We start from the raw sequence: 13545 nt of genomic DNA, 5'->3' as shown, positions 1-13545 counted from the left end.
TTGGAAATTCTTATTGAAGATTTCCCAGTTTATGTTTTGTCTTGTATTATGAATGATCGTAATTTCCGTTCTTTTTAATACAAGTTCTTTGTCGTTAATAAAAAAAAAAAACAGTCCAAACTCCAAATTAACCCTTCATCTGAAAATAATTCATATACTTGGGAAAATTAGAATGAATAGTTGAAATTGATACAGAATTACATTAATGTGCATGTATGTATTATTATTATTCCTTTTCTTTAGTTACCATTTTCCCAGGAACTTCAAATGCAATGGCATGAAATTGGCTCAAAAAAAAAAAAAAAATTACACAAGGAAAAAAGTACATACCAGATATCAAGCAATGCAAAGAAAGATGAAGTTATTATGTGAATTTCTTGAGGAAATTAAGATTTGAAAGGTAAATGCAAAAGAGAAGAAGGCAAAGGTTGTATAAAGGCAGACAGAGTGAGGAAGAAGACAATTAATATAAAGAAAAGGCTTTGATGTTTGTTGAAATGAAGAATACGGGTCGGATGAACAATTTAATGTAAAAAAAACATATGTTTTTCATCAAAAATAGGTTCTAAAACCTCTAAATTAACCAGCAGTTACTAACAAAACGAGTAAAAAAGAAACGCAGTGACTGAAAAAACTTAATTAGGTTGACTATTTAATTTTGTTTCTTTTTCTATCTAAGAAACAGCCATTTTAATGAATTGCATTAACTTGATATTTTATTTGCTTTGACATTTTTATGTCCAAATTAGCTGTCAATTGTTACCGGTTGTATAATGGATGATCTATATTAATACTCTTGATAAAAAGAGGTGTATGTTTAATTCTTTTCTTCTAATTAAAGTAAAACCAATTCACTTTCAAAAAATAACAAAACCATTTTTTTTAAAATAAAAAAATCAAATCCTAAATTAACTATAAAAATACTCTATTTTATTCCATCAACCAAATTAAAACTTAATTAATATATATTTGTTTTACAAACGGCTTCGCGCCTTCTTTTTGGTCATTTCCGTGAAGCCAACGCTGCTGTCCCAAGTAAAATCAGACCCTCGCCTGTGCCCAATCTGATTCATGTTCGCTGGATACCACCCCCGCCTGGATGGACGAAGGTCAATACAGACGGCTCTGCCTCGAGCCTGACAGGGGCCGCAGGAGCGGGTGGTCTATTCAGGAATAGGAGGGGTTTTGTCAGAGGCAGCTTCGCCTTCCCCATTCACGATTCATATGCCCTGTCTGCGGAACTTAAAGCGATAATCTTCGCAATCCAGAGTGCCTGGGAAAGGAATTGGAATAAACTTTGGATCGAGTCTGACTCAGCCGTTGCTGTTCTCCTCTTAAGGACTTGCTCGCATGACGTTCCTTGGAAACTAAAGCAGGATTGGCTTTACTGTCTTGAGCTATGTTCACACATGGAAATTGCGGTCTCTCACATTTACAGGAAGGAAACCAAGCAACAGATGTACTTGCAAAATTTGTTGTTTCGGCTCAATCTCTAGTTTGGTGGTCCTCAGTACCTTCCTTTTGCAATATTTTCATTTATTATGATCAATGTAACATAGTACACTTACGCTCCTTTTAATTTCCTCCTCCCTTTGTATTCTTTTATTTTTTTAATATAATCGGGTTTGTCAAGGTGTTCCTAGGGTGCCAACATAGTTGGGATGTCTAGGCCTTTGACTCTTTCCCAGCCTTTCATTCAAAAAAATATTTGTTTTACAATTTCAATGTGGGATTTTTTTACGCATCGAATCCTTGAGATATGATTTAAAACTAAATTTATATTCAAATTATTAAAAATATCAAGTATAAGCATATTTAAAATTAATTTATCTTTTATTGTTAGAATTACCCAACTAATAAATCGAATAATTAATCCGTCCGAAATGGATACAGATCAAGCCCATATAAAAGATGGATGATTAGGTTTAGGATTTTATAGCCTAATTGCATGCTATAAATAGAAAGTTATTTATCCCTAATCATAAGCTAATACACAATTATCCCGTGCCTCCTCTCTCTATTGCGCCACCCTGTCTCCCTGTTTCAAACGTGAGCTTTAGTTCGTGGACTCACCATTTTCACCTTGTGCTTGATATATACGTGATTTGTGACCGGTGATACGAAATTGTGGTTTATCTAATTCTTCCGCTGCTTATCTTTTCAACTGGTCCTGCTCTACAATAGCTAAGTCTTGAACCTGGTTTTGTATTAGGATCATTATAAATTTCTTTGGATTTTGTCTCCAATTTTTTGTATCTTAAAATCTTATACATAAATAATCATTAATAAATAATTATATGGCTTAATATATCATTTGCCCCCTGAACTTGTCCAAAATAGTTGATTGGTCCCCTGAACTTTCAAAGTGTTTCGATAGCCCCCTGAACTTGCATAAAATGTTCAGTTAGCCCCCTAAACTTGCATAAAATGTAATCAATTAATCACTCGGTTATAAAAAAGTAAGTTAAATACGGAAGATATGTTGCACGCATCTTAAAAAGGTAAAACGACCAAGGTCGGGGTATGCGATTATAATATTAGAAAAGAAATGTTTTATAGTTAAATAAGTAAGAAATTCTTTTTTAACATGTTTTAATCTATTTTGTGAAGTATGTAATAACATTCTAAGACACGGGTAACATATCTTCTGTATTTGACTTACTTTTTTACAACCGAATGATTAATTGATTATATTTTACACAAGTTCAGGGGGCTAACTGAATATTTTATGCAAGTTCAGGGGGCTATCGAGACACTTTAAAAGTTCAAGGGCCAATCAACCATTTTGGACAAGTTCAGGGGGCAAATGATGTATTAGCCTAATTATATTGTTATTTGGTTTAATTTGTTGCAATATCACATACATATAAATTTGATATTATAGTTATGTTGCAATATATAAGTAATTTTCACAACACGATTTTAATCACATAGATCTTAATGACCATATAATATTCAAGCATTCATCGTTAGATCTAGTCTTATTAGAATTTTATGGTAGAGATTCAAAGCATCTAAGGTCATGTAAATACTGCTATTTCAGAACAAACAATCATTTAATATTCTTTCTAAAAAAGCAGAGGTTTTGATAATAAATTTTAGGAAAAAGTAATTACAAATTCACATGTTTTATCGATTTATAAGTAGATAAATGTGGTATTTCCTTTTACAAAAAAAAAAGCATTTGTTTTTTTATATTTAGAAAAAAAATATATTTGACTTAATGATGTGGTATTTAATGACATAACATGTTAACATGATACAATAAAATATTAATTTTTAATGATGTGTCGACATGTTGATTTAAGTAGACGGCTTACTTGGTTGTTAGTTCCAAGTAAATTGTCTAATACAAACACCCCCATAGTTTAGTTTCAGGTTTGTCTCTTCTCTACAAACGACAGAAGCTCTTTTAAAAAAGAACAAGTGAGTTTTATTTTCTTATCTAACTATATAGTATCATATACCGACAGTCAATACTAATCTAGATTCGAGTTGAGTAGGTTTTCTTGAAAGCAAAAGCTCTTCCATCAAATATTTAAATCACAACTACATTTATATTTCTAGGATTCGATCCATTTATTAATGGTTAACATCGTGAGTTTTAAATTGTACAATACAATAAAGAAATGAACTTTAGTTGACTCAATAATAAGAAGAATATTTCCTTCGTAGAAATTTACATCAACATGCCAAAATAATAATATCCTACAAGAAAAAGATAGCAAAACTCTGAGATAAAAGAATGTAAAATACGGCAAGAACTACAAATTGCAAGAGCTAACAAAACCATTTAACTCTCTTTACTTAACCATATATATAGTCTATCTAATTATTAGTTACAGTACATTCAGTAGGAAGCCCCTCAGGAAATCTTTTGGTATCAGAACAATAATTATAGACCATATAATTCTTCTGCACCCATTTGAGCTGCTGTTGGCCAGTTGAATCAAGCTCTTGTCTAATCCATTGGGTACTATTATTGCAAGAAGATGCTCCATTAGACCAAACACAAGCATCTGCATTGAAATTTCTGAAGGAAGCAGTAAATGGTGCTTGAGTCCAGTCTGTCTTTACAAGCCCTCCTCTTGTAGCCCAATCTTCTCCATTCCACAAGGTTCCATACATTCTCATTGCTTGTCTTTTTGGGTATGGAACATCAATTGATTCTAGGTTCTTGAATTCTCTTATTGGCCTTCCATCAACATAAAATCTGCCATTTAATCACAAACAAGCACAATTCAGTGTCTGATGAACTTCGAATCGAATCAATTTGAATCCAGTCATGCTAAGAAAGAACATATATATATGTACTTACACAATATGGCCTGGATTCCAAAGGATAAAATATGTATGAAAATCAGCAGTTGGATCAAACCATAAGTAGAATTGTTGTTCTTTATTTCCTTTTCCTTGAGTGTATACATTGGTGTGAACAAGATAAGGCTCACCACTGACATTCCCCAAGAACTCAAAGTCTATTTCATCCCAAGATGTCCCTTGTGAATGTAACTGCAATTAATATACACAAACTTTTAATTAATTTTCCTAGTAATCATGAGGGTGTTTGTTTTCTCATTTTTTTTAAAAGAAATAAGAGTTTTAAGTGTTTGGTTAGTGAACTGCTATTTACTTTTTACACGTGAAAAGTAACATTTTACAAAAAGCAGAAAATCCATGCTTCTTTGACAAACAGTTTTTTTCAACCGCAAACAATAATATCAAATGGCAGGTAAAACGGACGACCCTGTATTAGTTATTAACAAAATTTGAAAAAATAAATGAAATAATACATACATAGAAGGTGGTAACAGTGCCAGCAGAGTTGCGAGGAACAAGTTTGAGTTGCATATCAAACTTGCCAAAAAGAAACTCATTCTTGGATTGAAAACCTGAGCCAGATAATTTATCAAGAGAAAGTGTAATCAGATTACCATTATTGAGTATTTTAGCTCTGCCATCTCCCCATATTATATCAACATCTTGGTAAAAGTTCCCACCAAAAGAACCCATAAAAAAACACAGCATAATAAGTGAACATATTAAAAAGCTTGGACAGGCAGCAGCCATTGAATAACTCTGATAGGAAACTCTAAGAGTGCGTTTGGTACGCTGTAATGCAATGTAATGTAATCAAGATTGTAATGTAATCAATGTTGTAATGTAATGGAATGGAATAACCATTACATTACCATGTTTGGTTAGTAAAATTTTACAATTGATGTAATGTAATTACCATTACATTATCATTAGGGGTGTGCATCGGTGCAAAACCGAACCGAGCCGAAAAAACTGAATACCAAAATGATCAAAATAATTCATACCGACACCGAACCGAGTAATAGGTAAAACCGAATTAAAACCGAATCGAAATATGCGGTTCGGTTCGGTTTAAACCGAACAAACCGAATTAAGTTAAAAATAACAAATAACAAATAAAAATCACTATATAAATGTAAAATATGTGTAATTCGGTGCGGTTCGTTTTTTTACATTTTCTGTCAAACCTAAACGAACCGAATCGAATACCGAAATAAACTTAAAATTAAAATCGATGTCGAACCGAATTGTTAAAAAAACCGAACCGAAAAACTGAATTCACTCAGTTCGGTATGCGGTTTAAACCGAACCGATGCACACCCCTAATTATCATGTTTGTTTTGCTATGTATAATCATAAATTTCTATTTACTCTTATAAATATATATAAACAATAGTAATAATAAAAAATTAATAATAATGTGATGTAAAAAATGGAGGAAATGAAAATGTTAGATTGAAGGAATTAGGAATACATATTGGAATGTAATGGGAATTCCTATTGATTTTTTTAGTAATCCTCATTACAAAACTTATTGAAGAAAATTAAAGTCATGGAATTCTCATTACATTCCAATAAAACTATAGAGTGCATCCAAACATAGTAATGGGCTTTTGATGTAATGGGCATTCCATTACGAAGTCCATTACGTCTTACCAAACGTACCCTAAGTTAATTGTATGCTTTGTTTTGTGATTTACTTATGATGGGTGGGTGTATGTAGGGGAGGGAGTCAAATAAGGGCTAGAGATTCTCTAGAGTTGGTGGAGTTGTAATCATCCCAACCATTAATTATAAAATGAATGGATGAGATTTGATTGATCAATAAATGATTAATTAAATATTAAAATTTATCAATTAAATCTCATCCATTAATATTAGAATTAATAGTTGAAATTACAACTCCACCAACTCTAGAGGATTTTCAACTCTAGAGGATACTTACACCAAATAACACTGGTTTAGTTGGGACAAAAAGAAATGAGAAGGAGACAGCTGGACTCCAAAATGTATCCTTAGTTGGCATTGCTTATCCTAATCATGAAGCTGAATTGGCTTCTGGGAAAATATTAGTATTATAAAATGTAATTGGTGGGAGTGGAGGCTGCTTAGTTCCCATATTATTATGATTAATACAATATAAATATAGGTGCGGGTCAAACTCTAATGCTTTTAAAACATAATAACAACAAAATAGGAAAACCCTGCGTTTCTTTGATACATATACATGCTTAATTCTTATTTGTCTCTTTTTACAGTAAAATATCTATAAACTAATAAAATATCTATAAATTAATACTCGATAAATTAATAAACTCTTTAAAATAATAATTTTTTCCGATTTCAATTTAGACCAGTTTAATAAATAATCAATTTTAATAAATTAATAAGATAATAATTTTCTGAAACAACCCTTTATAAATACATTATATTATTATCTCTATAAATTAATCATTTCTCAAATACATATGTGAAATATATATATAGATATACATATTTGGGATAATTTAGCAAAATATGAATCTATAGTATTTTGTTTTTTCTTGAAATTTAAATCTAGTTGAATTTCATCTCTAACTATTCTCAGTGCATTTAAAAGTTTCGGTGTATCCTTGTCAAATTGTAACAAAAAAATTGTAAAACTGGATGATGCTATAATTGCTTCATTTCTTGTGGCTGGTTTCAAAGGTACCGAATCATCTTCAGTTTCATCCTCAATTGAATTTTGCATAAAAGTCGACATAATTTCTTCTAAACTTTGAACTTGTGAGCATTCATTATTTTAATCTGGATAATCCAATATTTAATTGACATTCATTTGATTGCGGTAACCAAGTTGACCAATCATTCCCTCAAGTTCATGAATGTCTTCTTCATTGATTGTTTCCTCTAAATTTGTTGTGACAGATTCATCCCATGTGCGAATTTTGCAATGTTTCAAGCAATTAGCAATTTAAAATTTATTTTTAAAAAAATTTAAAATCACTCTATAAATTAATAATTACTAATTTATCGATTAATTAATATCTCTATAAATTAATAAAATTTTATGATCCCAAAATTATTAATTTATAGAGGTTTTACTATACTTGTAAACCATAAGAAAAAAACTTAATTTCAACCTTTTAACTTTGGTAGTTTTTTTTAACTGAGTTTAAAATATTTCGATAACTTTTTAAATTATTTAAAGTACAATCAATTAATTATTCGATTGTAAGAAGTAATGGTATATAGTAGTGTCTTAGAAAAGTCAAAAACCAAGGTTGGAAATGTGGTTCGAAGGTGAAAAAAGATATATATTAGAATTGAATAAGTAAGAATTTTGTCATTAATATATTTTAATCTGTTGGATGAATTATGTAATAGTATTTTAAGATACATGCAACATATTTTCCACATATAATTTATTTTGTTACAATCGAGTGATTAATTAATTATATTTTAAACAAATTGAGACACAATCGAAATATTAAATAAGTTGAGAAGTGTATGAAATATTTTTTAAACTCGACAGCGAATGAAACTTTTAGAGCAAATTACACCAATGGTATCTGAACTTTATCCTAATTCACACTTTGGTACCTAGATTATATTTTGTCTCAAAAATATACCCGAAGTAACGGTGACCGGACAATTAAGAATATTTTACCGGTTAATGGCCGGTCAATGCGATTTTGACGAGTAAATTACACTGATGGTACCTGAACTTTACCCGAATTCACATTTTGGTACCTAGATTTCATTTTGTCCAAAAAATACACTTCAAGTAAAGATGACTCAATATTTTAGTATATTTGACCGATCAGTGATTGATCAACCCGAGTTTGATCATTTTAAATTAAAAATTGAGACCAATCATACACTCAATTAACATAAAATTATAATACTGTCATTTAGCTCATAAATGACAATATTATAATTTTTATGTTAATTGAGTGTATGGTGAGTCCCAATGTTTAGTTCATGTTACCCGGTCACTAACCGATCAAATGAACTAAACCTTTCAGTCACCTTTACTTGTGTTATGTTTTTAGGATAAAATAAAATCTAGGTACCGAAGTGTGAATTATGGTAAAGTTCGGGTACCATTAATGTAATTAACTCATGAAACTCGCGTTGACCGGTCATAACCGGTAAAAATATACTAAATTATCCGGTCATCGTTACTTCAGGTATATTTTTGGGACAAAATGTAATCTAGGTACCAAAGTGTAAACTATATAAAGTTCAGGTACCACTGGTGTAGTTTACCCGAAACTTTTATGACTCTACTTCCCACTTGTCCTACAATTACCTTTTCCATGTATAGAGGACAACTATCAACTTTATGCTCCACTTTCCAATTGGAGTAGCATTTTCCACCACTTCTCAAAAACCATGTTTTACCAAACAAAATACAAAATGATTCCTTCTTTTTTTATTACTTTTTTACTTTGTAGTTGTCAACAGATTATATCCAATGACATTGTGAATGTGCACTATGGATTTACATAGCCAGATTAGAGATAAGTTTGTCATGGATTATTTGATATGTTACATTTGACAAATAAAGTGTTGGTATTGAAAATAAGGTTATTTTGCCACATTTTTAAAATATGGGATTACTAAGATTACATTTATGGATTAAAGTTGAATTAAGTAGTTAAGGCTTTCAAGTGCTTAAGTTAGAAATCCGAGTTCAAGTTCTAACATACGTAAAAAGTTTTAATTAAAAGAATCATCTAAAGAGTGTCTGACGAACCAAAAAATCGAACTAATAACTATCAAAAATAAATTTGTCGTTGATAGTTTGTCCCCATCTGTTATAAAGAATGACTTGTCAATATATGTAAAAAAATTCTTAACTTTTTTTAAGAATTTATATCGTTTAAGTTTTTCTTCAACATCCGGAAATATTTAGTCTTGACCAAATATTCATTATTAGACTAAATATATCTGCTAAAATTTTAGATCTCTTATCGTGATTATTATGATATTTCAATTCTATTCTAATTAGGATTCCAAAAGTACGAGATCAACTATGTATCGAAGGATTGTATTTTTTTGGATAAATTACATACGTGGTGTACAATCTTTACTCCAAATCACACTTTGGTGTACAACCAAAATTTTGTCACACTAAACCGTACGAACTTCAGATGACCTCCCACTAAAGTGTACAACCGGTTTTTGTGACCGGTCAACGCTGGTCAACTATGACACGTCAGCATTTTCAATTGTAGAATTAAAAAAATGGGATCCACTCTTTTTGAATTACTAATATAGCATTTAACCTTATAAAATTACTAAAATACCCTCATCTTCTTCCTTCACCCCTCTCCCCTATTTCTCTCTCTACATATCATCTCTCTCATTCCTCTCTCTACCATTACTAAACTGTTATTTTCTAGATTAAAAACATTATAATTCCAAGATTTTGAAACTTTTTTGTTTAATTGTTGTACAAATTTATGTAATTTCATAGTTTATAAATCATGAAAAATCTCAATAAAACTACAGAAGAAAAGCAAAACAGAAAAAAGACCATTCTAACTGATGTCCACCATCGAAACAATCAAAAAAATTTCTTTCTCATTTATAAAATATTCCGGGTAAATTTCACACATGGTATACAACCTTTGCTCTAAATCACACTTTGGTGTACAACCTTCAAAATGTCACACTAATATGCACGAACTTAGGGGTGACCTCACACTGTGGTGTATAGCCGGTGAGAATGACCGGTCAACCCCAGTCAACCCGCCACGTCACCCATATCCCACTAATTCTAATTAAAAACGTGGGCCCCCTAAATGTGTAATGTCTAAAATACCCTCATTTGGTTTTCCCTCCCAATTAATCACCTACCCATCTCCCAATACACGTCCCTTCGTGCTTCTTCTTCTTCTCTCTCTCTCTCTCTCCATTCCTCATCGTTCTTCTTCCTTCTCTTCGACATTGGCAAATTATCTGGGTTGCAGAGGAAGATTTTAAAAAACCCTAACATATACAAACGAAACAGTGTTCGTGATGTCTTCAACCATGCATAGCATCAACCGATTTGGAAGCGGAAGGATCTGCCACTGTGGAATCGAAGCTCCGCTGAAAACTTCATGGAGCGATTCAAATCCAGGAAGAAGATACTTCAACTGTATCAATTTCGGGGTAAGAAATTATATCCTCTTCTCTCCATCTCATACTCTGATTTCTTTATGAATTTTAACCTAGTTTATGCTATTCATCGCATACTCAATAGAAATCAAATGCTTGCAACTTCTTCGAGTGGATGGACCCAGTAATGGATGGTAGGGCAAAATCGGTGATTATTGGATTACTGAGGAAGCTAGACAGGATTGAGAACGAATGCAGCAGGGTGAAACGTGAATTAGAAAGGGAAAGACGTTGTGATGCAGATTTGCAGAAGAATAGAGAGCTGGTGATTGAGATAGAAAGAAACAGGGGAAGGATTTGCAGTTGGATATGGATTGTGATTGCTGTAATAATTGCTCTGTTTATGTTGTGTGTTATGGGTTGATTTGTGCTAATGTAAAAACAGAGGATTGCTATGTTAAATATTCTATGGCTTGTAATGGTCATATTTATGTTAATTAAATGCCTTAATGCTAATTAAGTGGCTTGCTGCTGTATACATTTTTTTTTTGTGTTTTTTGTGATTTGGTTGGAACACATAAGGTAAGAAATACATAAGTTAAGAAAAATACACATAAGATAAGGTAAGAAATACATATTTTACCAAGATTGAACATTGAACATGATGTTGCTAAGAATTGAATTGCTAAATTCATAAATTATTTGGTCTGCTAAAGACGTTTTTGATGCAACATTTGCAAGAGAATAAATTACCATATTCTACAAGAGCATTGCCAATAAAACACAAATTCAAGATACTGCTAAGAATTAAATTGCCAAATTCACAAACTATTTCCATTAGCAAAAAATAGTTTCTTCAGGGCATTGTTACCCCAACAAGTTTATGCCACCATGGGCACTGCACAAAAAAAGACCAAATTTTATGCCCACATGGGCACTGCACAAAAAAGAACAAAAGTTATGCCAACATGGGCACTGCACAAAGAGACCAAAGTTTCAGCCAACATAGGCACTGCACAAAATACAAAATTTCAACCAAATTCAACACCTAACAACAAAGCTATCATAATGCCATGGTCTCTGTTGATTTGCAGATGAACTTCTTGTACGTCGTCCTCTTCCTGGATGAACACCGGTTCTTGCATTTGGTTGTCTTCTTTCTCTGCTTGGCTGGGTTGGTTGACTAGTTGAGGCAACTGTCTGACTAGTTCCTTGATCAACTAATATACATTAGCATTTGAAACAAACTGTATTAAAAGAGTAATTATCGAAACAAAAACCACCACTTACATCCATCATCCAGCGGACTGTGGTAGATGGTGGGGGCTGTGATGTTGCTGGCCTTGCAGAAGTAGAAGTCCTAGGTGGTGAAGCTGCTGGCCTTGGAGCAGTAGCAGTTCTAGGTGGTGATGTTGCTTGCCTTGGAGTTGTCCTGGCTCTCTTTGACTACAATAAACAGATATGAAGAATAGTTAGTTCCATATCAGAAATGTAGATTATATAGGGACATTACACAACTAATACCTGTGGAGCAGTTGATTGTGTAGCTTGTGATGTGCATGTCCTTTTGTTGTGGTTTTTACCTTCACATTTTCTACATGTCATGTACATGTTACCTTTCCTGCTCAATTTACCTCTGCTAGATGTCTCAATTTCTTCATGTTCTTTCCTTCTTGCCCTTTGCCTTCTACCACGCTTGGACTTCACTGGTGAAGGAGGCTCAATTGGCACAGGTGGAACCTCATTGGGCCATTGATCCATGCCATTAGTTGGTTCAATAATGAAACTGTAGACTTTCAGATATGTCTCTACTGAATAGCAATCTGCTAGGTAATTCTCTGGGTTGTCGTTTTGGCCTATAATAGCAGCACAACCGTGACTGCAAGGGATTCCATTCAACTACCATCGTCGACATGTGCAAGTGTTATCCTCTAGATTCACGACAAACTGCTCTCCTAGACCATTGATTTGAACTCTAGGCCCCCCTGAGTAAGTTGGAACATAATGTCTTGCCCAATCCTTGTTGGTTTCTAGCTTCTTTAAAATATTTCCATAGAACTTCTTGTTATTCTTCCTCATAATATCTGCTTTGTTCTTTATCCTCTTCATTAACTTGACTTTAATCATCTCATACATTGTGATAATGCCCTTATCCCTTGCGTCAAGGATGTACTTGTTGAAGCACTCACACAAGTTATTTAAGAGCATATCACATTGTGCCCTGTAACAGAAAACAAGCATTCAAATTACATTATTGAAACAAAATCCATCACAAACAAGCATTCAAATTACACATCATGGGCTGTAACAGAAAACAAGCATTCAAATTACCTTTCAGAGAAGCATGCCCTGGCCCAGTGTTCGCGTGGCCGTTGTCTAAGCCATTCCCTTGCCTCAGGTGAAATCTGTTCAATCTTGTTTAACCATTCCTCATGCTTAGCCATATATGGAGCCCTTGCTGCATTCCAGATTAAATCCTTCAACTCTTTTCCTTTAAATTTCATTCTAAAGTTTGTGTACATATGGCGTACACAAAGCCTATGTTCAGCATTGGGGAACAACATCTCCACTGCCCCAATTAATCCCTGCATTGAAGGACACAAATTATGCATACTGAATATGGAAATAACAACACAATACCCAACTAAATAGTTATACCTTTTGTCTGTCTGACATGAAGGTGAAATGGCTACCGTCTTCAATTTCTAGATCTTCAGCCAATAAATCCAAAAACCATGTCCAAGTTTCCTTGCTTTCTATCTCAACCATGCCATATGCAATGGGAAATATACAGTCGTTTGGATCAATCCCAACAGCTGCTAACAGCTGACCTCCAAACATACCTTTTAACCAGCAACCATCTAAAGAAATAATTTTCCTGCAACCTGCCTTCCAAGCTGATTTCAAAGCACCCAAGCACATGTACATGCCCATGAACTTTCCTTCCTTCCACCTACCCTTAAAAGTAGAACCTGGATTGGATCTCATTATCTCAGCCCTATACTTATATAAACATAAAATAGCAATAATTAACAAGATAAGCACACATACATGTACATATATGAAAAAAAGCAAACTATAACCAACAAAGTGTACCTATAAATGTTCTCATATTGGGACTTCTCATCACCATAT

The 13545-nt window shown here is 32.9% G+C and overlaps 1 protein-coding gene across 1 annotated transcript; it reads right to left on the bottom strand.

Moving 5' to 3' along the window:
* Positions 1 to 3666: 3666 nt before the first annotated feature.
* Positions 3667 to 5070, bottom strand: LOC136201921 (xyloglucan endotransglucosylase/hydrolase protein 22-like). Its single transcript, XM_065992301.1, has 3 exons — positions 4798 to 5070; positions 4319 to 4512; positions 3667 to 4213 (listed from the first exon to the last, which is right to left on the bottom strand). Exons 1-3 carry the CDS (start codon positions 5068 to 5070, stop codon positions 3829 to 3831), a joined length of 852 nt encoding a protein of 283 aa, XP_065848373.1. The 3' UTR covers positions 3667 to 3828.
* Between the last annotated feature and the right edge of the window lie 8475 nt (positions 5071 to 13545).

The sequence above is a fragment of the Euphorbia lathyris genome, chromosome 8 (genome assembly GCF_963576675.1).
Source record: "Euphorbia lathyris chromosome 8, ddEupLath1.1, whole genome shotgun sequence".
Classification (NCBI taxonomy): domain Eukaryota; kingdom Viridiplantae; phylum Streptophyta; class Magnoliopsida; order Malpighiales; family Euphorbiaceae; genus Euphorbia; species Euphorbia lathyris.
This window is presented reverse-complemented; position numbering and strand designations above follow the sequence as displayed.

Excerpts from the sequence above, each read along its gene's own strand:
- LOC136201921 (XM_065992301.1), bottom strand. The coding sequence starts at position 5,070 with ATGGCTGCTGCCTGTCCAAGCTTTTTAATATGTTCACTTATTATGCTG. Across the intron at positions 4,513-4,797 it reads GCACTGTTACCACCTTCTAT|TTACATTCACAAGGGACATC; the intron begins GTATGTATTATT and ends TATTAATTGCAG. Across the intron at positions 4,214-4,318 it reads TGGAATCCAGGCCATATTGT|ATTTTATGTTGATGGAAGGC; the intron begins GTAAGTACATAT and ends ATTAAATGGCAG.